The sequence below is a fragment of the Toxotes jaculatrix genome, chromosome 14, assembly GCF_017976425.1.
Source record: "Toxotes jaculatrix isolate fToxJac2 chromosome 14, fToxJac2.pri, whole genome shotgun sequence".
Lineage (NCBI taxonomy): Eukaryota > Metazoa > Chordata > Actinopteri > Toxotidae > Toxotes > Toxotes jaculatrix.
In genome coordinates this window covers 20204792-20231691 of record NC_054407.1, presented here as the reverse complement: position 1 = coordinate 20231691, position 26900 = coordinate 20204792, and the positions used below count along the sequence as shown (strand labels likewise).

General features: G+C 41.0%; 1 protein-coding gene across 3 annotated transcripts in view; it reads right to left on the bottom strand.

Annotated features, from left to right (window-relative positions):
• The window catches only part of LOC121193182 (receptor-type tyrosine-protein phosphatase mu-like), a 141044-nt gene that overhangs the window by 35084 nt on the left and 79060 nt on the right, over positions 1 to 26900 (bottom strand). For all 3 annotated transcript variants that reach the window (XM_041055377.1, XM_041055378.1, XM_041055379.1), the window contains exons 10-17: positions 25891 to 26092; positions 24991 to 25093; positions 16283 to 16556; positions 14192 to 14228; positions 13247 to 13321; positions 11538 to 11673; positions 10118 to 10147; positions 1742 to 1959 (exon numbers count right to left, since the gene is read on the bottom strand). In XM_041055377.1, the coding sequence (XP_040911311.1) occupies positions 1742 to 1959; positions 10118 to 10147; positions 11538 to 11673; positions 13247 to 13321; positions 14192 to 14228; positions 16283 to 16556; positions 24991 to 25093; positions 25891 to 26092 (1075 nt within the window). The remainder of the gene's footprint in view (positions 1 to 1741; positions 1960 to 10117; positions 10148 to 11537; positions 11674 to 13246; positions 13322 to 14191; positions 14229 to 16282; positions 16557 to 24990; positions 25094 to 25890; positions 26093 to 26900) is intronic.

Genomic DNA, 26900 nt, shown 5'->3' with positions numbered 1-26900 from the left:
AGACCATGAGCAAATTAAACTACACCGCTAGAGGCAGGTGATAAGATGTGTTTGTTTGTGATCAGGGTGAAAGGACCTTTCAAATAAAAGCACAAGGTTTCAGAAGTAAAATGTACTCAGCCCTCTGGAACCCAGGTTGATTTGGGTTCATTTTTGTTGGCTTTCTCCATTTTTGTCTTTCTTTAGCAGCTTTTAAACTGCCCCATACCCCACGAGCATGGTATCCTCCTTTTTTTTTATTTTTTTTTTGGCCCACAAGGAGCCATAAGCCCTTATGGAGCCAAGTCCATAAGGACTTATACTCATGTTCAACTGTCACTAACAGGGTTTGGGTTATGAGTGCAGTATGTTAAGGATTATGATCTGCCAGCCATGATGTTTTGAGTCAAAATGACAATATTGACAGTCACATAAGGTCACGGAGAGCGTGTACTGAAGACATTACACTGACAGGCAGAGTAAGAAGTAATGCATTTAAATCATTTACGCTGGCAGACAGACTTGAACATCCACACTGACAGACAGTTAATCAAGGTCAGAGCATCTTTGGGGCTCATCCCCTGCAGGGGCGCGGAGACAGAAGCTGCTGTGGAGTTTTAATCTGATGATTTTGCCCGGGATTATACCAGGTCAAGCCCTGGGTGCAGACTTAGCTGAGCTGTCCATCAACAAAGCATTAAGTTTAACCTGGGACCGAGAAAATTAATAGGTTAGCGCACCAGAGCACATCTAGCATGTGTTGTGTGTTTTTGCCCATGGATTGGAGACAGAACAGGGCTGAGTTTAGGACCTCATGACAGACTTGTTGTAGTTTGGGATTTTAAGATGTTTTGATTATTGATAAAAATACCAGACTACTCCCTTCAAACATTTCTACAACTATTACCACAGCCTGATAACTATAGTGCGGGTGTCAGCAATGGAATCCTCAAATAAAACTATTCATATTTCTGATTTAAGTTTAAGTTTACTTTTAGCTAATTTATTCAAAAATTAATTAGAGAAACTGAGAAAATTTGAAAAAGGAATGTGGAAAACGAGTAGAGCAAACCGTTGAGAGCTTGTGAAGAACAATGAATCTCCCGTTGAAGAAAAAAAAATGAAACATTTTTCCTCAAAATCATATCAACGTCTTTTCTGCCAAGTGAAAGCAAATTCTGTTCAACTGTTTTGAAGACTGCTGACTACCACTTGCACTGGTAACAACGGGTAGTTTTTCAACAGCTACAAAATTACTGTCAAATCAGTTGTGAGGAATGAATAAAGTCTCTGTTAGAATAAGGCAAAAACAGAAAAACAAAGGGACGTGAAGACAGTTCTTCATTAAAAATCCATTTTCAAAACTAATTTATGCAACTGGTTGTGGTAAGTGATTAAAAAAAAAAATCACCTTTATAATAGTAACAAAAAAGGAGTTTTGATACCTGTTCTGCAAATTTAAAGAATTTTGTGTCAGGGAACGTCAAAACAAAAATGATTACATGACACCTGTGTTCACTCTGAAAATTAAAATTTAAAACCAAGACTGAAGTTTTTTCTTGTTTTTTTTTCCTGAAGATGTTCCTAAACCCTCAGTTCGCTTGGAAGAAAACTAAAAACTCACATTCTCAGGTTGTCCCAGTGTGAATACTTCCTGTGCAGCCAAGTTTGATTTCTTTCTCACCTGACCAAACCAAATAAATTGCCTCCAGTCTGATCAGTGCGTGTGACTGTAAAAAGGCAGGTAGGCTGCCCATCTTACCTCGGCCGTTGAGAGTGAGGGTACATTCACTGCGGCCGTTGAGTGTGAGCGCACACTCACTGCGGGTGTTGAGCGTGTGGTTGTGTGTGTCCATGAAGGAGAGCGCCTCGTCACAGTTGGTGCCCTGCTCCGTGTAGCTCTTGTCCATGGAGTTGACCATCACTGTCATTTCCTGGCGGGTGCTGTTCAGTGTCTCCTTACGCTTCTTAGCCAATTTCCTTCATAGGGGGAAGATATAAAAACTATCAGACAAAAAAAAAGATAAATCTATTTAAAAAAAACACTGACTGTGCTCTTGAATTGATCTGATATGATACTGGTAGCGATGACTCATAGATGTAATGAGATGGCTGAGCTAATGTGCCCTGGGTTGTGGCCACATTAGGGTTTATTAGGCTCCAGATGCTTTTTCAAGCGGTGAAATATAAATCCTTTATAATGTGGAAAGGTGTGACATCCTAACCCAAATACATCACAGGCCCTGATGATTTAAAATTAGCTATAGTATTTGGGGGGGCTGAAGAATTAGACTTAACTGTGAACTGAAACAGTCAACCTGCTTTTATTGACCTACTTTCAGTTGATGTGCTGGAGCCTACAAGCAATCTGCTACTAATCAAACACCATTAAAAAAATGTGTACAGGGTAAACACACAGACACACACGTACCCATGCACGAATTCACACATATGCACACACAGATACCATCAGGAGATTGATTCAGGTGTACAAGCAGCTGCGATGCTCACATCTCACCAGTCCTGGCTTCATTTCACTCACTCATGATGAAATATAGAATCAGATGTGTGTTTCTCAATAATCACCTACATATATAAGGCCCTACACATACACTTGTGAACTACTGACTCCTTACTCTTGAAACAGGGCTTTACAATCTTGCGACCAGGGCTTGATGTCTGTGCCCTGGTCTAAACACAGAGCTAAGCGTTACGAGCGTTTGATGTTGTGACCTCAGATTTTCAAACTTTCAAAACTTTCTTGAACAGAGAGTCCTTTCATTTGTGTCGTGTGTGTTTTGTGTGGTATTAGTGTTGTTGGTTTTCAGTCAAACTTGTGACATGGCTCCAGTCGCTCCACCACACTGGTCCTGACTAAAATATATTACCTTAATAAATAATGGATGGACTGCAAGGTAATTTTGCACAGAAATTCATGTTCCCAAGACCTGACTTTTCATCAAGTGAAAAATATAATTTGTCTAAAAGTTTGATTTTTGAGCAAATACTTACAATAATTTAAGACATTTACTTTGTGTTTAGTGCTAAATACTGAATACCCAACAAACTAAACTAAGATGGTGAACGTGGTAAACATTACACATTACACAACATCAGCATGTTAGCATTGTCATTGTGAGAATAATAACATGCTGACACTAGCATTTATCTCAATGCACTGCTCTATGTGCCAGATTTCTGTGACAGAAGTTGAGTTTGTTTTAATAATTTCCACCTCATTCTATCAACTTGCCTAAAAACAGCTGGGCAGCAATGATCACTGAACCTGAAAATTAAGGAAGGCATCAGCTGCAGTGATGTTTTTGTCCAACTTCTGCATTTGAAATGAATGTATTCCAAATGAGAACATTTTAAAACTCTTATTTTTGAGGGTGAACCAGCTCCCTTCTCCACTAACTCTGCTCAAGGGTCCTAAGCAAGGCTCTGAATCCCTGAGGGTGTGCTGCACTGAGGCCAACCCTCACCTCTGACCTCCTAGAGGAAGGAGTCACTCACATAAGAGAATTTCCCAATGGCAATTAATAATGCATTATCACTCTGAGGAGCTAACCCTCCTATATTTCCATAGAAGTTGCACTACAGAAAAATGGCAAACAGCCTGAGTGGGAACATACTGTAGCTATAGCTGTATCTGATGCCTGCCGCTGCTCTGTAGCTGGAGGGGAGCAAGTGGTGTAAAAATTAACTATGGCAGCCCTCACACTGATCCTCGCACTTTGTTACTCTCCGTGTGACCCCTCTGCCTATTTGAATTGCAGTCTCTCTCACGGACAACTGCTGTCTAATGACGCACTCCTGCTGCTTTGTTTTCGCAAATCTCCTCTGTTTATTCAATTTTGTCGCTGTCTTGTGCCATATGGCAACAGGCACCCGCTGCCTTCAAACAGTCATTTGCTCTGAGGGCCGCGACGTGAGGCTAATAGTGGATCCGTTCTTCAGAAGGAAAAGTGACAAAGTAGTGACATTTTTATCTGCCGGACCCACTTTTTGTCTTTAATCTGCAATTAGAGTCAGGAACAAAATGGCAATCTTGTCTTTTTTTTCCATAATAGCTTCATATTGTAATAGGAAGGACTGAAGAGGGGAGGGGGAGCTATATGTACCCCAGGCAATATTAAGACTGATTCAGCACTGTGTGAACTCATGGGGAAGACTGTTTAGAACCACTATATTCTGGGTTTTAATACTGTATCGCTGTTCTTATTTCTGCATCTGCTAAGACTTGGATTTCCGCTTTCCTGGCCTGTGTAACAGTTGAAGTGGCAGCGTTGGAGACAAACGAGGCTGGCACAGACACCGGTGCCAAAATGAGGAAAGAACCAGCAATACTGGGATGTTTGCTAGGCACGGTGGGTGTTAGATGAAGATTAATTGGCATGCTATTCTCTCCTCATTTGTACGAAGGGAAAATTTAATGATAGATGACTATATTACCGGGTCTGATGTGCTGAGCGAGATAGAACAAGGAAGTGTACAGTCGAGTGTTTGCGCGTGTTGATGAATGTGACCATTTATCACATCCCCTGATGGTTAGCGTAAAACTGCACATGGAAAAAACCCAACAAAAAGTCTGTACTGATTGCTTGCAGGCACGCCTGACAATAAAATCACAAATTTCTTTGAACAGCACTGAACGTGCATATTAAGGGGACGAGACAGACAGATGGCAGAGATGTCTGTAGAAGTAAAGACTGAGCAAACATGCCAGGTAACTATAACAGGCAACTCTCATTAGAGAGACTGTCTGCAGTTCAGTACATGACAAGGCTGGCATATCTAGGATCTAAGGGAGCAGAGCTCCTAACTCCATGAGTTCAGCTACAACAAAAAGGAAGCTGCTCAGATTGTATGTCTGTGCGCGTTTGCCAGAATGTCTGTTCTGTAGGAGGTGACGCTGCTGCAACTTCTAAAACAAGAGCTTCAAAACCTCAAGCTCAGCATGGTGGGCCTCATTTCAGCACCGGAGCAGCCTAAACCTTGTGACATTGGGACAAAGGAGGCTTCATTAGAGGATCCACACACATCTGCGGCGAAATGGGTGTGTGTGCGTGCGTTAGATGACTGACACCCAGCTGGGAGGGGCAACAGAAGCGTCTTTGATTAACCCAGTGGGGGCATTTCAGTAGTTGTTTGCACTGCGTCTCGCTCGTCTAACACATTCTTTCACAAAGTTGTCTGTTCATCCATCATCTATCTATTTACTTTAGAAGCCAGAACAACTGAAAACTATTTCTCAGCGCAGACTCTATTCAGTGGTGCACAATACTGTTAATCTGCTGACTTGATTGCTTCATCGATTCTGTAAAACACTCTTTTTTAAACAAACAATTAAAAGGAAGAGTGACCTTCATAACTCTGTTCTTTTTTTTTGTTTGTTGGCTCTTCATCCATCCAGTAACAGGAATGAGAACTGTGCTACATAAAACAACAGCAACACGAGGAGCCTTGGTTGTGCACTCTGGGACTGAAGGAGTTCAACTGAAAAGGGGAACATTAAATTTACTGTATAAAATACAGACATATGTTTTAAACTAAGTATGAAATATATGTAGCACACTGTACGGTGTTTCATACTAGTACTAGTGATTGTATTCTCCCATGCTGCAGTAATCTATAAGTACAATTTTACACGGTGTAATGGCTCTAAAATAATTTTTTAGAAGAACATGCATGAATCCCTTTTTGCTCTCTGGTTATTTGATGTCTATTAATGAAGTTATTGATCACTACATATATTCAATTTTAGTTTAACATTATGTTTTCAAACCCAGTACAATACATATCAGTTTATACTGACATAATTTTCCTTCTATTGTAATGGTACTGTCTTCATTATGCCAATACAGGTTAAATGTAGTGAAGTAAGAAGCTGATGTGTGCAGCTGTGTACAACGCCAAACTGCGACAGACAGATGTTCTGTAAGTGGCACATCACTTTAAAATGTATCTGTTTAAACTTCATTATTCCGTGCATGACGTCCCTTTCGCCCTGCCCGAGCTGCTCTTCCTCTTTCCTCCTCCTCCTCATCAACATGCAGAGCTCGTAGGTGCAAAAAAAATCTGCAAGGCTTGTACCAATTAATGTGATTCTTGCTGCATGTTCGGCGTGGAAGGTTTAATGAAGGTGTTTGCCCTCAGCACATTGTGTTATACATGGTACATTTTGTAGGCCTCCCATTCTGACACTGAGTGCAATAGAGGTGATTATGAAAAGTAAAGATTCTAAAGAATGGTGATGATGATTTATAAAATCTTTCTGTCTGTGTGTTTCCTTTTCCAACAATAGAGGAAATTATTTAGGTAGAAAAAGTTAATTAAAAATACAAACGGTGGCTGACTCCATTTAGGCTTTTCTCAGTATCTCTTACAGTGCCAGGCATGCAGGTGTGTTTACCACTGGAGCCGCTCAATCAAATGTATGCACTCATCGCGCCGTAAGGGCTTCATGATATAAGCGAGCACCTGTCAGATGGAAATGGAATTTGTCACTCCAGAATAATGTTGGAGGAAATTGTTTTTTCTGTTTTGTTTTTTTGTGAGCTGATACAATCCAACATCTGTCAGAGACATCAAGCATGACACCAATATTTATAGACTGAATTCATCAATAGATAGTTGGTGTGAACCAGTAATGTCTGCTCTGTTATCCTTACACAGCAGTCAGGAGACCACCGTGGGACATTTAACTCTCAGGGCCTGTTCAAAATAACAGGTAAAAACAGGTCTTTGGTGTTAGTAGTAGTGTTTTTGATATATTTTGTTTACAGGTTTTCCATTGAAATTTTAGTTTAATGCGATTTTACATGATAAAGAATGTACCTGGGTTAATTATATAGAAGAAATTTACTCAGCCACAACACATACCTGAGGTTTGGGGGAGCACTCCTGACAAATCAGTGGGAAAGTGACACTCTTAGCGTGTATCTACTTAACATGCCTGCTGCTTGATGGATGAATCCAACTCTCGCAGGAATAAAGACCCAATCACAACCCTTGCCCTGTGCCAATTGATCTCACTCCTGTCCCCAGCAGCAGCAGCAGCAGGCAGAGCGGCCGGTACGGCCACCTGATTAAAGAACGGTCACATATTTGATCACACATATAACTGCATAACTAATGAGCGCTCTGACTGATGTTGCGTTGCGTTCTAGCCCCCACAGCCACCTCTGGCAATATACCTAAAGTGCATATTTTGGCGACTGCAGGATGTTCTCCTGCCTTTAAAAGGCTTTGATGAATGCATAAGAGCATTAATAGGGTTCATCAATCATAGAGGTGCCGTAATCTCATGGCTGGCAACAAGGCTGTCATCAGAACTGCAGATGAACACTTCAGAGAACGCTCCAGAAGACAGCTTCTTTAGAATACAGTCTATAATTAATTTGACAATATAAACTTTGGATATATGCAACATATTAGTTATATCTGCTTGTGAGTAAAGTTTAGAGACCTAGAAAGTAGTAACAGATGGTGGGAAGGAAACGAAACATCTATGGTGAGAGGAAGCATTTTAAGTTTCTGCCCTAACACTTTGGTGAAGGTGAAAATCAGGGTATTTCCCAATTAGCTAACATGCGTCTGTACTTCCTTCACTTGTGTTGCACCTTAGCCCCCTGGACATAAGACACCGGAGACGTAAGGAGAGAGACAGATTTAAGGGGCAGGTTGTAGGAACGGGCGCTGCATTATTGAATGGGGCCTCCTTGCTGTCTTTAGCATAATTTTAAATGGCCATTACTCATGATGCACAACTGTACCACATCTAGACCCACTAGAAAATTCTTTTGGTTTTACTTGGTGATGCTGGGCCTGGTGTGGAAGATCCTGACAAACTCAGCTAAACAGCTCTTATTATATTCTTATTTTTATTAATTTACTCCAACAAACAGTGATAGATAAGATGCAAATAAGATAGTGAATATTATTTATACAGCCTCTGAAATTGAACTATTTCCATGCATAAATCCAAAGTGTTATGGGGCTGTTGCAGTTTAGATTTTCCAGTAACAGTTGTACAGAGGTCAGCATCACTTGTTGCAGTGATCGTGAGACTTAAACGCTGTCGCTTTTTAACAAAAAAATATCTGTTCAATCTTAATTTGCTCTGGTTTTATTTATGCCCCCTTTCCCTAAGTGTGTTTTATTATCTATTATATTTGCTGCTGTCATGGCATATTTCCACATGGGGATCATTATTCCTTCATCTTATCTAACTGTATATTATGTTGTTTTCTTGTCAGCTTTGGAGAGGAGTCACAACGTTTGCAGCCCTGCGCTTCCCTTCTGTTTAAACTGTAACAGCAAACCCTCAATTCATTTTGACACACGAGACTGTAGAAAAACATTCATGTAGTGCTACTGAGCCTGCGCTTTGGCTCTACACCTTAAAACCATCCTGTCAATTGTTTGGAGCCAGAATATCCAAACTGAAATCCTGTCAATCAAAGCAAACATCCAATGCCAGCCTTCACCATCTAAGGCATTAATGTCCTTTTAAAGGAAAAACAAAAAAAATCCAAAATAAAACATAAGCTATTAAATCTCAGACTTCTTGTGGCCAATGATTTATTGACTTGTATACAGTAAATTAAGGTCTCTCCCACTGTCTATTTTGGAAGCAGTGTTAAGCTGCTACTAGAAGAAAGAACTACAGTACATCTTAATGCGTTTCTGTTGTAGTTCCTTTGGTGCAACTGCATGCACATTACTCCAAGAAAGCCACACACACACACACACACACACACACACACACACGCAATACCTACAAACACAAAAACGATATTTTGATTTTCACTGACTTCCTCATCTTTTCCTGCTTAGCTCGGCCAATGTGTGTTCACAGCTTTGATGACACCACTCCTCTAAGTCATCGGGCGTTCCATTCAAGACAGCTGTGATCTAACATGAGTGACACGCTGAGTATTCAGAGTAGTATTATCTCCAGGTGTATTCTGGGATGTTCTTTGATGCGAGGCAGCCTCCATTCTCTCCTCTGATCACAGTCATCTCAAGACAGATTAGTTGGCATCCATCACAAAGACTGTACAGAGGGAGTCTATGAGCTGCAGCAGAAAAAGACAGAGCTGCAGAATAAGCTTCTTTACCATTCAGAGGTGTGATGTGGAATCATCTGTTTTATTAAGAGCGAATAAAGCAGCGCTACGGCTATTGTTTTATGATGCTGGAGACATTTAAATAGAAAGGAGGCTAGTCTGTGATCACATTAGCTTGTTCAGTAGGCGATGCAAACGTCTTGTCAGCTAAAGACACAACTCCACCATCACCATAGAATCAATGGGATGGACGTGCAATAACCCAGAAAACATGCTTGGAAAAAAAAAAGCAGGAAAAAGCATGAGAGCTGAGATGGTTGGATGACATAGTGAGAGGATGGAGCAGGGGTAGAGAAAGACTAGAAATTATCACATGCATGTGGAGCCAAGTTGGTACGGTCAACATGTTAGCTCATGCTTAAATTTTCAGTGTAGTAACTATAAATGTGGTCGATTCTACAAAGTTATTGACTGCATTTTGGGCATCTGCAGAGTGTATACATAAGTGTACAAAATGTGAAATATTTGAACTACCTCATTGAGGTTCAGGGCACAACTAAAGCAAAGATGGATGCACTGTGATAGGCACTTCAAAAAATCTAACTTTGACAAGTCAACAGAGATGAAATCATTGGAGGCGAATGAAAAATTCACACTCAGTAAAAATGCAGTAGCTGCTGCATTGATTTTTCTTTCTTTCACAAGATGAGTTTGGCAGCCGTACAATCATTAAGGCAGTTTAGTTCATCATTTGATAAACAAACCCCTTAAAAGTCTAGCAGAAATTATGTCTGCAATAACATCTCAGTGGCAGGTTTATTTCGTGGGGGTGTAGCTGCATCTGTCTGCTTTCGTCAGAAGTCGTGCCAATGTGACATACAGTATGATGTGCTCATCGTGTGGAGATGCATTGGAGTGGCGTCCTCCGCTCCTCCAGCAGAGATTACAGTTGGGCCTCTGTAATAGCTCTGGGCAGGAGGAGAATGACATGGCTCTTTGCATGCATGGGAAACAGCGTGTGGGTGAGAAGCATGGCACTAACATTACACAAAGTGGTTACTTACAGGTAGTAAGTGTAGGAGTGATAGGTTCTTCTGCCGAGTGGGGTGGTGGTAGGATTTAAGCAGTGGAGGAGGGGAGGGGATGGAATGAAAAGGAAAGAAAAAGTAAAAATATATTAATGTTTGAAAAAAGAGTAGAAATGAACAAAATCAGATATGGTGGCATACGTGGAGGTAAACTAGTGATCGTGAGGGCAAAGGTGATCGCTTGGAGTCATGTCATGCTTTGCAGGGGGGAAGGGGGGGGCCTCAGTACAGTACAGTACGAATGCTTCTAATTAAACTGATATCGAGCCAGTCTACCCCATCAGATTGCAAATCAGAAGCAACCAGGCTGTCGCTAAAACCCCCTTTTATGAACACATAGTTTCATCCACCTATAAAAATTACCATATCTGACCTCCGAGGCTGAAACTTAATGAGCGCTTCGAATGTCTGAACACAGCTCCCGATTCCCTGTTGGTAACTGTAAATTACACAAAATTCAACCAATGAAGTCATCTCCATCTCCGGTTTGATTAAGGCTAATTGAAAACAATTCCATTACTGTGTGCTGATTTTCACACCCACCCACTGATCACTGCGCTACACAGACAGGCCCTGCTGTAGAAAATGAAGAATCTTATATTACTGTCAAAAATAAACATAGTGATTTTATCAGTACACGACTATGCCTTCCTGCTCAGCTACATCTACATCGTATACTGCCCTGAACTGTATTCTTGAATTGAAGACAAGTGATCTAAAATTTAAAGGAGAAAATACAATAAAGTACAGGTAGCACACATTTAACGGTTATTTGGTTAAATGTATTTTTCTGTCTTAGTGTTTGACAATCAAAGGTATTAAAGGACACCACTTTTGCCCACCATCAAAATCTCTGCAGAAACTGACACTGTATTATTTCAAGCCTTGGTGTGGACAAAAGGGGGTTGATGTTTGCTGAGCTTTAGCTCCTCTCATTGCTGGGATATGTACAGAGGACCTCTCTCCAGTATGGGGTCCAGGGCTAATATAAACTTAGCCTTCGGCTATGCGGCCATCCTCTTTCTCTCACTCTGAGCCTTTCATCATATTTTCTTTCTTATCTCCTCACTGCCTCATTCCATACCACAGGCCTCAAAAACATTTTTCCTGTTCCCGTTGCAGTGTCACTGAAGCGCTGCGCATTTGTTTGAGGGTGCCGTGGAAAGGAATTAATTTTTCATGGCACACTGTATCTCATAGCTGTAAACAGCCTTAATGGGGCGTATCAACATAATCAAATTAATTATTTACTACGACGCTGACAATACTACTGTTTGAGGGAGGAATATACAAAATGAAAAAACAGAAACTACTTGTTTGTGAGCACTCTGTGACTCAGTTCAACCTCTTCCACAAATGTGAATAAGTATTTCAACGAGTAACAAAAAAAGCTTACCTTTTCTTCATGAGGAGCACGACTCCTAGGAAGATGATGACGAAGAGGAGGATGCCGGCAATGACCCCTGCGATCTTCACCGTGTGGTCGGTTTGTTTCTCCGGCTCCACTGCATCGGGTTTGTGAGTGGCTGCTCCTGAAAAACATCACAATGCATAAAGATCAAAACAAGGGAGAGCGATCAATTAAGCAGAGTGGGAATCAAATCTAATGACAATTTACTATTGTCCTACGTGAACCAAACAGCAGAGAAGCACATCTTTATTTTCAGTATTTCTTCTTATTAATTTGACTGTGTGGAGGACTGAGGTTGACTAATCAATACACTGATATTCTGTGGCATTCTGTGGACCATGAATATCAATACACATTCACTGGCTCAGAGTAATGTTTATTCTGAATGTAAGAGACTCCCTATTGTCCTGAAGACTCCACCTTTAGCTCCGTCCTTAGTGGGCATCAGCGCTCTGTGGATCAAGCTGCACTGAGAGAGATAAGTGTGCACCATCTTTACCCTTGGTTAATCATGTTTGGGGCAAATGGTTGCTGGGCTGTAGAAAAATGCAGGATGCAGGACGGGAAAGATAATACCCAAGAAGATAAAAAAGCCTGAAATAACCAAAACATTAAATATCAGCTCAGAAGAAGATAGCCAAAGAGAGACACACATGGAGAGAAGGAAACGGAAAAAAAAAGAAAAGCGTCTTGTTTTAACAGCATCTGCTCCCTGGGAAGTGATAAGAAGCACTCTGAGGAAGACAACACTGCTGGAATCACAACTGTCGACCTGAACAACACCATTATTCCTTGTCACCAGGGGTAAATTTAGAATGATAAATTGTTATGTCAGACAAATCTGTTAGAGTGGGCTTCCTTCACTCCTGAGCGTTGCCATTTTCTCTCCCTATCAAAAAGGTAAATATCCATCCGAGGCTGGTTGTGACATATTGTTCTTGCCGGTGTGTTGTTATCAACAGCCACTCCTTTATTTAGATATCAGTTTTTAAGGCAGAGCAGTGGAGGATTTCAAGACTGGTGACATATTAACAATCATGTCTGGACTGATGGGAGTTGATTTTGTCCCAATATACTGTTATGGGCTAATCTTACAGAAATGCTGTCAGAGACAAATCTCCATTTGAGTGGCGAGACCTGTATGTTTGCTACCACAGGCCAATATTCTTCCATTCCAACCTAAGAGAACTTTTCACGCACAACAAGTAGAAACTGAGCAGAATTTTATTAGGTAGATGCTACACTCTTGAAAATTGTCCAGATCCTCACGGTGAGCACTTCAGCGTCCTTCTGTGTGTTTACAGTTGTCACAACTGCAGCAACCAACACCAACTAACACTTAATCTCCCAGAAATAATGAGAAATATTCATGAAATGGGATTAACTTCTGTCAGAAATCTCCAACATTGACACATCAAATGACAATCGCACCTCAAACAGGTCTTTCATGTCCAGTAATGCTGGGAAGATGAAGGTAGAGACAATGTCTGCGAGTCTTTGATATAATCTCACTGATTCTATGCAAATAGCAAGACAATAAACAAAACCACACACATGCAGTGTCCCACTTGTTTGTTCTCCTGTCGAGAAAGTCGTCAGTATGGCTGCCACATTAAACACGCAGTGGGTAAAACCAGGTTGTGGACAGAATAACTGAGATGGTCAGAGAATGTGCAGAAAGCTACGGGTCTGACCTGTTAGTTGGTTGTCACCAGCCGCTGGGGCGATGCGGATGTAGGGTGTTGTGAGCTGAGTCACGAGTATGGCGGCTGAGTATAGTCAGTGGATCCAGGATGGCATGCAGTTGAGAGAGAGAGAGAGAGAGAGAGAGAGAGAGAGAGAGAGAGAGAGAGGCCACACTGAAGCTGAAAACAGCCATACCAACAGTTCCCATCATCATGCAACACAGAGGCAGAGAAAGACACCAGTTACAAGTATTAGAAAGCAGTTCACAATTTGTTTCATCAAGTCGCACTCAAGGTTATACGTCTGTGAGCCTAGTGCAGTGCATAGAAACGTGTCCCTTCAGGTGATAAATTGCTCCTATGATCCTTCTACTTCTAGTATGTGCTATTTGACTTCAGCGTATTGAGCCATGTAGATGGAGATATCTGGAACCCCACAAGAAATCCATAGTGGGAGCTGCACCTCAAACTCCACCACATATGAGATTGCTGGGGCATGTGACAGGACCTCCCATGTCTCAGAACAGAGTGTGACTAGTCCTCCCTCTGGCCTTATCAATTCTGCTCCCGGATCAATGGTGCTTAGACTTCATCACCCCAATGTGTGGAGCAGGACGTACAGGCAGCATAGCTAAGTAACTACAGACCTCAGTGGGCGCGCAAGCTGCCTTCCAGTAATGGAAAAACACATGTTCCCAATCAATCTATTGACCAAATGCATGTGAAGACCATATCACACATTTTAGCCTTTTAAGACAACTACGATGGATACAAACCTGTTTCTACTGTGTTATTTAATGAAGAGTGAGACTAAGATGTGATCGTCAGTATATATCGATTTCAGTGACTCTCATTCAAAAACAAGTTAATTTTGTTAGTTCTCAGAAGTCAGACGTGATGTTAGGAACTACATGTGGCAAACAACCTCATCCACACCATCTGACGTAGTCCTACCTTTGGTGGCGACTCGAACACAGTCGATTTTGGTCTCCTGTGCAAACAGATAAATTAAAGGAGGAAAGGAGAAGAGAAACAAAGAAAAGGAAGAGGATCAGAGATTATTATAACACACATGCACAGAACGTGGGACACACGTAAAAACACATTTTCGGCAGCAACTACACCTATCTAAGAACCCATGGTTGCAACAAAACAGCTCGACCAGTTCCACGCTGTCCCCTATCATCTGTTGAGCTCAATGACTGTGACACAAAACGCAGTTAGGCGAGAGGGCCCATAGCACAGATTAGTGGTGCTGAGCCGCTGATTTGTCAGCCAACAGCGATCTGTCGGCAGCCTGCAGCTCAAGGTGGTCAGCCACTGTGGAGAAACCAGAGCCCTGTGACAAGCGACACCAACCCAGCATGCAGGGCTCTAAAATGACACGTCAGGGAGCCTTTCTGAATATGTAATGGAGTTTCAGCTCTGACAACAGCCTTCAACAACATAAAAAAAAAAAAAAAACACAAAACAAAAACACTTCTCTTCCTGTTGTCAGAGAAGTTTCTTGTCAACAATGGTCTAGTGGGCAGGAAAAGAGGACACAGACAGGAACAGGGAGGCAATGAGTAATACAACACAAAAGACATGAGTGCTGTGTCCCTGGGTTTGACCCAGGCAAGATGTCCAATGAGCAATGAGCACACATGGGAGAGACAGTATTTAGAGACCATGAGAGGCATAATGCAGAGAAGAAAGGAGGAGAAAAAAACCATCAACATTCATGTGATCCTGGGTGCATGTGCATTCCCATTACTGCAGCTTTTAAGCTGTCAGATGGTCCTTTTGTTAAAGGCAGAATTACAAGAAGTCATATTAGATTTTCAGTTGAATAAAGGGATAAAAAAAAACCTAGGTATGGATGGCGCTCACCTTCTCTAAGTGCTAATTTTGTTAAAGAGGACCAAACAAATCACTCCAATGTCATTAGACATTAATTAAAGCTTGCAGCTCCGTCCTTTGACAGTGATGCCTTAATGAAATGAAGAGTGCATTTGGCCACTGTAAATCAAAACAGTGAATGTAAAAATAATGTGAGCAATGTTTTTCACAGAGATAGAGTTTTAGGCTGTGTCAACGAGTGACTCCTTCGTTTTGTTTGCTCAAGGAAGACTATTATCAAACAATTCGTACCGCTCACCGATTCGCCCCGCAAAGTTTCAGCCCGCCAATGTTCTACTCTCGAGAGCCAACTCGCTAATTGCATTCGGCCCTGCCACACGTTATTTCTATTGCCTCCTTAAAGACGTGCTGGTGTTTCTCAAGGAGATTGTTTACGGTGATTCTCATTCAGGACCACAATCAGTGGGGCTCTTGAAGTCGCCACTGAGCTGTCTGCTGCGGCTCTGTCGGGGGGAGGGCCCCCGCCAAGTGCCACTTGATGACAGAGGCTGTGACCTGTGCGATCGGTAACCCTGTTGTTGTTGCCTGCCTCCCACACTGAACTTCCGCTGGGACGACTGCCTCTCTTAAATGCCGTTGATCAAAGGCTTGTCTGGCATTTGGCATAAAGCTCCATTGGAAAAGGCAGGAGAACAGGGTCGCGGTAATGGAGGGAAAGAGCATGTCACTGCATAGAGCTCTGCATTCCGAGCTTGACCCTGCTGTAGCCTATTAAGAGTGCAGACTGCGCTGCTGCACCCCACCAGAGCACTGACACATCTATTAGAGGCCACATGCAATTGTGCTGGTGGGCGCATGAGTCTGCCTGTGTGCTCAGCTACTGTGTCGGAGTCAGGGAGTTGTGCACTGTCACTTCGGTCCCTTTCAGTCACTTTGTCAATAAATCTGTCAGTCACTCTTTCACTCTCATTAAACCCAACATGATATTTAACACTGTTTGGTGTAAACTGTAAAGGGCAGAGGCAGAAGCACAATATTTGCCTACAAAGTACAACATTTGATAAATGTACTTGTTTGCTTTCCACCACTTGTTGTAAAGTGAACACAGACTGGCCAGATTTTCAAATATTTCTCATTTGGAGCCACGACGAAGCTACTAAACTAAAATTCTATGAATAAAATAAAAACTTGAGAAACACCCACCCCGTTGGCTGTGCTGACAGCCTGGTAATAGATGCTGTAGCTCTTCTGGGGAAGCAGAGGGGCGTTCCAATACCCGTTGTAGGTCTTGTTGTCCCCCACAGTGAAGGGCTGGGGTGAGTGAATGCCGGCGGCGGGAAACTGAGCAGTGAAGTAGTACTGGGAGTTTAGGAGCGTGGCGTTCTGGAAGTGAATGGGAACTGGGTAGCAGCGCAGGATTTCTGCTGTGCCTCGTGCTCTGCGTGGACGTTCTTCCTCCACCACCACCTGGTACGCGCTGCAAACACAGGACACAAACAGAGTTAACAGACTCCAGTGGGCCAAACAGACACTTGTAGCACGCTGCTGCCAATGCTGGCAGTTTTCTGTTTTGCCAGTTAGCATTACCAAGTGTAAAAATGGCTTCTCCAAATCTCAGAGTAAACCAAGGCTCAACAGTCTGCTTTATTTAGATGTGAGATAGAAATTGTTGAAAGTTTGAAAATCTAAGTACCACGATATAGTACATGATCATGCGTATGTCCTCTCATATACATGAGATATTTTGAAACCTCTGATTTCTTTTGGTGTATAGTTAGAAAACAAGCTGCAGGCTTGAAGCTAGAATTGATTAGCTTAAGCTGCATTATACATGAGGTCAAGCAGTTAAGTGAAACCTTTTCCAATAATATCACATGACTTTGCTGGTAAGGAACTGTATAAAATGATGAACTGGGTTAGTAAGAAATGCTTTAAAACACTTAGTAGAAAACTTAAAAAAAAATTGGCAAAAATTAATGTCCAACCCAACAACTGTGGTCATAAACAACCAAGATTTCTTAAATTAATGAATTAGAAATTCACTTCAGTTTAAATGTAAGTGAACAGGATAGAGTCAGAAATACAGTGTGAGAGAAATGAGCAGTGACACAGGACAGGGCCTGACGTTATTTGCTTTTTCATTATTCAACAACTGAAAAGGTTAACGGCTCTTTCCATTTCCTCTCCATCCAAGCCTTGTGTTTAGCTAGATCAAAACTGCAGCCCTCTGTGCCTCTGACAGAGATGACATTGTCTCCGAGCCGGCCACTTAGCTGGAGGGGGAGACTGACTGTCTTATAGACATTCATGTTAGTATGCATCTCGCATCCACCTGTTAAATCTATTGAGTCGCTGAGTGACAAAGAGTCTGTTTACAGCTGCCACGGAGAATAACCAGCCATGATTGGGGACTAGTGTTCCATTTCCAAAAGAGTCATGCAAACAATAAGTTATTATCACAGAAGATGGAGCAAAGTTGCACTGCTCAGTGAATGAATGTATGAATAAATGTATGAATGAACACTATGATGTGACATGCTCTGGTGCTCTAGTTTTGGAAACCTGGTTTCTGATTTTAGCACTACTTTCTTTTCCATAATTGGATGATATGTTTACACATAAAAAATTAATAAAGAAAGAAATAAATAACTTAGCACATAGTTGAAGTGAATCTTTATTTAAAACTTACCCTGCAGTGGTTTTGACCATCAGTAGTGCTACGGAGCAATGTTTTAGACGTGTCCTCATATACATGTATGATAGTTGTATCATACATGTATATGAGCGCACACATGCAAGTGCAATCATTTTTGTAAGAATGTTTATTTGTTACTGTGGTGACATTATTAGAGAATACTGCATAGTTTCCTAGCTTTATCTTAAAAACCTCAACATAATGAGTGGATACTTAACTAATAATAGAACACGTAGCAACTAACATGTTCTCCATTTAGCTGATAATTAGTAGCATATTGCACAGGCCTCTCTTGAAAAAATCCTTGTAATTTACAGCTGAATACCAACTAATTTCTAGGAAACTATGAGCAAAGTTTCCAGGAAATTAGCTGCAAAAGATGGGACCACAACATAAGGCATTTCCAAACAAGAAAATAAATTAATAATGCCCATGTACATTGCCCTCTTCATGAGTTTGCGTTCTTGAAATAGTTTCCCAATTTATAAATCTTTATTTTCCAAACAACCCTTTCAGTCATTGTGAAGCATTCATATCTATCTGATTATTCATATAAATGTACCATCTAAAAATGACAGAGGGCAAGGTTGGGCAGGATGTAGAGCTTGGGTGACCCTGAACATTTTCTCTTCAACCACATTATTAGAACAACAAGTAGAAAAATTATTTGTCTGAAAAATCTGCACTGTATTGGCTGTACTCTTAAGCAGTGTAGTGGCAGTACAAACAGCCCTAGAGATGATCAATTGTTCCAAGCGGTTGGTACTGGATGATTAAGTGTCCCCTTGTGTGTACAGCATATGCTCTTTAACCCTATAGTTTATCATAAGGTGCTTGCAGTGTCATTAGAAAATCCCCATTTGCTCCTAGTGGGTGTGTCCCAATTCCTCAGAGCTCTCCTGTTTAGTGCTGGGTTGGGAGGCGATGAAATATTTAATCCTGCGGAGAGTCAGCAGGAGAAATCAGCCTTTAATTACTGTTCCCTACTGAGAGCAGAGGTCAAAGGGCAGGTGCAAACGGTACATGGGAGCCACTTAAGCAACTGCGGAGCAGCAGAACTGGTGAGACTCTATGGAGGCCTCAGCCAAAACACTGTAGATCTGATGTTGCCTATGGTAGTACAGTATTAAAAATGATAAGTGCTGTCAATCATAGTACAGCACTCATTGGATTTGATGGATAAACAATAACTATTGTTACAGGATATAACCTAGGAAAGACTGACAAATATATTTTTATTCTAGGGTTGAAAAATCTGTTATATCTAGCATGAATTACGCCCACAATAAAATACTGTATGACGAACAATGATCATGTTTTCATTTTGCTGTAGAAATGTACACTCATTCATATCTTGTCCATACTGGTACTTTATATTCCAAATCAATCTGCAGATAGAAAAATAAAAACAAAAGCTGGCTCCCCCCAGGTGGCTCCTTATGATATGATGATGTGGCTGTGCCATGACTTAATGATAGACATGGTATGAATGGGACAGGTTTTCTTTCCTCAGGCAAAATACCAAGTGCCAAAGGCTATGAGGCTCCAAGGGTAAGAACTCTTGTAATGTGGAAATCTAAACCACTGGTGCACTTCTACAGAATATTCACTGCAGCAAGAAACCAAAACCTTGCTCACAATAAATCCGCAATTTAATAAAAATGTTTTGTTCATATTTGTAAGTAATAGAGACAATAATACCGACTTAACTAGTTCCACTTAAAGTATTTTTCAGCAGTACGTTGCCGTACGCTTATGAAATATTAAAAAAGCCCTTTTCCTTGGTGTTTGAAAAAAATATACCATTTTCACTTCTTTCCACTCGCTTATAAAATGTAAAACTGACTCATGATTTTAATGATGGCGATTTGAAAATGCAGCGATTTCTTTTTTTTTTCCTCTAATTACTGCTGTCATGTTAATGTGCCTTTGAGCAGCTGACACCTTGTCACCTCATGCTGAGTTCACAATTTACAGAATGAGTCATTTTGACAGACCAGAGTCATTTAGTCATATTCTTGATTTAATATGACATGAATGAGCAACGAAAAAACAACAAACAACAGATGAACAACAATGGCTTGATAGCAAGAACAAAAACCCTTTACAGCTGGTGGTTCATTTGATCTGATACAAACCAGAGAATTGTAAGATACTGGCATTCATATTGATGATGATTATCCAGTGATGGAAGAGGTATTCAGAGCACTTACTAAAGCAAAAACAGCGATAGCACAGTGCAAAAATACTCCCTTACAAGTAAATTCGAAATGCACAAAAGTATTAGCAACAAAAACAGTATTAAAAATACCCACGCAGAATGGCCTCTGCCTGTGTTATATTAATATTTTACTGGTTCATTATTATTGATCCATTATTATGTAAGCAGTACTTTAATGTTGTAGTTGGTCAAGGTGAAACTAATTTAAACTGTTTCTTAATACTGTGGTGTGGTAGTTTTATCTATAAAAATCCATCATATTTTATAAACTGATCATGTATTTTGTATGTAAAATCTTTTTACTAGCTGTTAAATATATATACAGTGACGGAGAAAGTACATCATTTTCTTTCTGAAATGCAGAAGTAGAGGTCTTGAGGAGCATAAAAAAGTAAGTTTAGTAAATTTTACTTAAGTTCAGTATTCAGAGTGAAGGTACTTACTTTCCACCGCTGTGATTTTCTGTACGTTTCCATAAATATGTCCGGTAAAACTCGTTCTATCAGCAGTGCTCTTGCCAATCAGTGATGCTATTTGGAAAATAATGAAGAGGTTCGGCTAAATTTTAGCTTCTAGTGTCAGGAACAGCCAAACGAACCTTCTTGAACGTACAGATTAAAAGGACACCTCAGGAGAGGAACCCCACAGCTCACCACACGCCTCTGTGAAAGCTGCATAACTGTGCTTAATTTCAAAACTGCTGAAATCCTTAACTTCACTACCTGAGCAGAAGATGGAAAGACAAGGGGAGAAAGAGGAATGAAGGGAGATGCTGTAAAGGAAGAATGGCATAAGCTGTTAAAAGTGGTCTGCCAGAGGGGCCGGCAGGGCAGACCTATATTCCTGCAGTAGTTCTGCAACCTGAGCTGACACCAATTAGGCTTCCTCCAGCCTTGCTGCCCGATAGATTTCAGCTCTGCCGCCATGTGACGCCAACCAATTATGGCGGATTGACTCGGAATCGACTGGATTGTGACCTGAAACTCAGATTTATTTTTCATGTGGGCTGATAAGGGGAGAACTCCAGGCTGTTTGAGCAGATGAGGGAAGGGGTATGGGGAGCATTTCAATCACTGTCTCTCTCTCTAATGCTAATCGGTTGGTTCTATGTGCCTATATGTCTGATTTAAGAGCGGTTGTAAGTAACACACTTCTCCTGACCCAGCATCCTTCCTCCTTGCTTCTATCTTCTCACTCTCTATATTTCCCAGGTGTCCATAAAGCTATAAAGCAAACAAATTAGAAGGTGCCATAGATTACATTTGCCATTAAATCGTAAAAAGCATCGATTTGTGTCACGTTTCGGCACAGCTATTAGTGTTTGCTATGCCGTGATCAAAGAAAGTTAGGGCTTATTTTAGAACTGTAGAAAATCACTTAACTGATTTCAGGCCATGGTTGAGTTCAGATAATCTGATGCTACAGGGTAGAAACTACACTGGAACTCAGTTTCCTCAATATGCTACTTACAAGGCTGGAAACTGCTGTATTTTATAGCTTTTTCTGTTTGTGTACATGTGTGTGAGCATGCTTAAGGCAAAGGTTATGGCAGGAAAAGAAAGAAGGGCTGATTTAGTGGTTTGAGTGATAAGGAAAGCATCTCAAATCATTTATTTCTGCAGAAGCATGTAAACATTTATTTTGATTCTACGGAGTGAGGAGGCGTATTCTGGCCCTGACGAGGGGCCATTGCAAACATTAGTTTAACACGACATGACTGATAGACAGTTCACTAATCCTCTTAAAGGAACAGTGTCCCCTCTGGTAAAAACTGTTCCCGGCTACGCGTGTCGTCCCCAGAGATTAGAAGCCAAATCCAAGTTGGAAATGTTATACTGATTAGCAATTACACAAATACGAAAAATTGACTGCCTCCCTCAGCGGTGACGACGTCTGCCCAGATCTATCAAAAATATGGTTTGACTTCACCATGACTGCAGGATGCTGAAGTGAAACGGACATTTGTCGTCTGTTATGGCTTGCTTTTTTTTTTTTTTTTTTTATGAGCCCTCACTATCGTGTCATCTTGCAGTGCTCTCCCCTTCCTGTATTACAGCAAAACATCTGCTGTTTGAAACTCAAATGTCTGGAGCTCTATTACCTCCTAAACCCAATCAGCGTGCAAGATTGCCTTATCAAATCAAGCTTCATGCTGCTCTGCTCTGTAGTGCTGTGGATCAGTGTTCTCCCTTGTCAAATCTGTATTTCATGAGGGCTTTAAAACCTATTTCATATAGTATTCAATTTCAAAATGAGCTACCCACCATTCCAGAATAGTGATGGCTATTCTTGCAACATGAAGGATAGCACAGACCTTAATCTAACTACGGTGTGAAATTTAAGTTCTTGGCTGACAAAATGCAAACTCTTCAGTAGACAGACTGGATCAGCTGTGTTTCAAAGTTTTTGACTTCATGGACTCTTTCCCATACTCCAGGTCCTGAACATTTTGGAAAACACCTCTTTATATGTGCCCTAACTAAGAATGTCACTTAGTCATGCATCTCAACACTCTAACCCAAAAGAGGTTAGAGATGCTGTTGCTTGGGAAATTCAGATGACTAAATTTACCGTTATTGGCCAGACAGCAGATCCCGACAGACCGCCTAACTCAACTCCTCTGAATAGGTGCTACTTTATAGTCACCTTAAATTTTCAAAGGCATCATGTGTCACTTGAGGTGGAGGTGGAAAACACCTTCAAAAGCCTGCCATATCTCGTCTTGGGCCTGCTTCATAATCTCTCCTGTTTCCTGCCCTCCGCCACCTCCTTTCTTTTGCAATTCATATTTTTCGAGACATCGGGCACACACATGAAGGCAGTACACTGGCCTTTATGTCCTGGGAGACTTAAGAGAAGTGAGGAGGTGGGGGGGAAGAAATGTGTACCTGAAAACCTCCAAAGTTTAGATATGGAGAGGCTCTGCTGTGATCAAAGGATGCCTCAATTAGCTGTGAAGCGTAGTTGTGTCATGTACCGAACCTCACTCATGAATGGTAATGAATTTTTTTAATGGATTAACTTGAGAGACTCGTTAAACATATATAATCCTTAAAACTTAATGTCTGTATCAAAACACACTATTTTCTCTTTATTTAACAAGCACTCAGTGTGTCCCCCATCTAAAGAAAGGGTTATGTTGTAAAGCATCAGGACACAGTTATGTCTCAGCTTAGTCAAACAGAATGAAGTGGGTCTTAAACAAAAGTTTATATCTCCAAAGACAAATCTCTTTCATCTGCTCCTGAGGTGAGCGTGCTTTCCAACAATAAACAAAAGAGGAGCCCAGCATGCTAATTAATGGAAGCTCCGATTCACGACACTCTGTTAATTATAATTAGGGGTTCGTAATTAGCCCACTGAAAGAATGGCAGCCTGAGTAAGGCCTTCTGAATTGTACCTGCGAGAAGATTAAAAACCGATCACTCTGTCTTTCTTGCTCAGGCCTCTCCGTTTGGCGCTGGAGCATTAATCTGGGCAGCCGCACATATAGTAAACATGAGCTGACAAGCCTGACTAAAGATCTCCAGGCTGTAATCTTTAAAGGACTCAGATGAGTTGATTGTGTAAAATTGAGTTTTACAGCAAGCACAAGTGTTTATCACTCCTCATATGAAGAAGTTAACCCACTCTCTCAGGGTCCCAGCGGCCGAAAGCATAAGCTGTCACAGGCTAAGAACATAAACTGGTAATAGCACAACATATAAAATAGAGCTTTTTAAATATTGGAATGGCCAATTCAGTACGCACTGCAGACTCCCACTGCTGGCCTAGAAAGGACAAAGAAAGGCACGTGTCTCCTCTGATATGTATTAAGTTCACAGTTCTTCTTTTTACCTACAACCATGGAGCTACTCTATTATGGGGGTAACATACACACATGCCAGTGAATGTCCAAACCTACCAGTGGGAGCTGCAAGAGCTGCTCTTATGGACATGATCCCTCACTGGCTTCCCACTGCCAACTGTTTTTGACTGGGCACCCCGGACATTTTGGAGAAATACGTTTATTTGCTGTTTTGCAGAGAGCTAAGAAGATCAATACCAAACTCACATCCGTGCATTAAATATGAAGCTATATCCACCCACCAGCAACCCTACACATAACGCATTAACACATAATAGCTCATTAGTGCTGGCTGCTGGATTTTTGTTTACGTTTGGACAGAGCTGGGTTAGCTGTTCCCTCCTCCTTCTAGCCTTTATGCTAAGCTAAGCTAATTATCTCCTGGCTGTAACTCCATGTTCAATGAAAATATATGAGTGTGGCATCAAACTTCTCATCTAATATTTGTTAAGAAAGCAAATAAGCGTATTTCCCCAAATTTGTTGTCAGCAGTCATTTATATTGGGAAGAGTCTTTTTTTTTTTTTTTTTTACACACAAGAAAATGGATCCTGCTCACTTAAAAACTGTTAATGCGGCATTAACCAAATAGTGGTGTACCTCAACAACCAATACTCACCAACAAAAAGATGATCAAACCAGCAGAGTTCCTGCTAGAAGCCCAGAGCGGCTTTGAGTAAATCAAAATGATGACTTTTGCCCAACAACTTGGCATTTAAACAGAACAGCTGTACTGCTTCCCTAATAATGACTAATAAATACAGCATCAAGTAGGCAGTATTCCTCGGTTCCCCCAGAAGCCCGTGGTGGCTTCGGGTGGGCAGCCTAGTGCATGAAAGACTTGTAAAGGCAAGAGAGCCTGAAGCTAGCCTTGGCTGCACCGGAGCTTTGTTCTCATCTTCAAAGACTATGCTTCTTTTTTTGCAGGATCAAAATCCACAAACAACTAAAGCTCAGAAAATTAGATACATACAGTAAGGTACTGAATTCCCTGGCAACTTCCCTTCACGATGGGGGTATTGATAAACACAAGCTCTTTGATAATTTGTTGTTGCTGATGGTGGTTCCTGGTGTTTTAATATACTGTTTTGTTCTTTTTAGTCTGTGCTGTGTATGTGTGCAATGTACGCTCTTATTGTGAAAGCCTACCTCACTGGTGCGCCTCTGCTCTGGGCAGGCTTCAGCAGTACAGTGACTGTGCTGTCAGTTTGGTTCAGAGAGGTCTCCTGGTCGTATGCCGGCATGGAGGGCGCTAAGGAGAAAACCAAACACAGAGGGGTTTTACAACACTGCACAGTAAAGTTAACGCAGTTCATTTTTGGTCAACATGAAGTTTTATCATTTTTTTTGCCTTATGAGTCATTCAGCTTGGCAATAAAAAGAAAAGAGCAAACCCAGTTTTCTCACTTTTACGCTGAGCACTTTTGGCTCTATAGCAACATAATTTAATCATCAAATACAGCAATAAGAGAGGAGTGAAATGTTAGTTGCTGTCACAACAGTATTCACAGTATCTGGCTGACAGAAAGTCTTCAAAATATGCACATACATCGGAATAAAAACTGTAGACAGTAAGAAAAGTTGGAAACTTGCCTCATGGTCATCATCGAAATCAATTCCAGTTTTCATTAGGTCCAACCAGCGTGATTTATGGAAACTAAAAGCACAGTTTGCCTACGACAAATCAGGCAATGCTGCTAAATCTAATGTAATAGCCAGACCAAACAGAACAGATTTACAAAAACAGCTTGCTGGTTCAGTGATGAAGGATGAGGCATTTGAGCTCATATTTTAGAGGATGAGGCAGTATATGCACAAAATTTTTGTTGGTTCATTTCATGTCTTGGAGAGCATATGGATAGGATTTACCCTTTGGAACAAAATAGTATGAGTGAAGTAAAACCAGCAGAATCCAACTTTGGTTGAGTTACAAACACACTATAATCCATTTACACATCTGGACAAAACGACTACTTATTACACACACACTTACACTACTTATTCAACATCATCCACACACTAACTGGCCATGCTGTTGACCCTGCTGACCTGAAATCTTGGTGGTGAACTGGGTGATGACAGGGGGGCCATAGCCCTTGGCTGTGCTAGCACGTAGGGTGAAGGAGTAAGTAGAGCCCGGGTAGAGGCCTGTGAACATGTGGGTGGTCTCGTTGCCCAGCTTCACTACCTTCCCACTCTGATTGGAGAGGTCCAGCTCAGGGTCAAAGGAGCTCACCGCCTTGTAGGAGATCTAGGAAGGAAAGAAATGAATATTCTGATGGGGGCCTCTGGTACTCCACATTTTGCTCTCTTTGTCTAAGGAGGATTTGTATTCACATGATGAAAATGTTTCATGTTGGAGGCATCCAAGTGGCTCAGTAAGCTTAAGCATTTACCATACTCACAATGTTTAGGTTTTGTATCCCACTCATGGTGGTGTAAGTTATCTCATTTTCCCTGTCTGCACTTCCCAGTAAGGCCAAAATACCATGAAGCAGTTTTGAAAGTCTTATGTTGCACTTCTTCATCTTATGTAGAATAAAATCCATTCAGTAATCCAGGAATTAGAGCTACGACAGTGTGACTGGAAAGAGTTTTTCTATATTGATAAAAATCATAATAAAGCAAATGTGCAAGTTTACATTTAAAAAACAAAAAACTGATTTTTAAAACAACACCAAAAAAGGCTTCATTTTAGTTCAGTGTACCAATTTGCAACAGCAAAAATGCAGGACTCATTATTCTGGTCAAATTACATTTATAATGACCATAATAAGGAAATGTAGTCAATTAATCTACAAAATGTTCACAGACAATATTCACTAACAATAACATCCGCTCTTAGCAACTAAAATATAATTAAACTTTTTTTATGTTTATATTTAGACAATCAAAGCACTTGGTTAAGGCCAGGGCAAGATCACAGATTTACACATAATAATAATCTTGTGTCTTACAATAACAGTAACAATAATATTGTTTTTATAAAGCATTTCTCAAAACCTAAGTTACAAAGTGCTTCACACAAGGCAGCAAATTAAAGTCAACAAAACAAAACA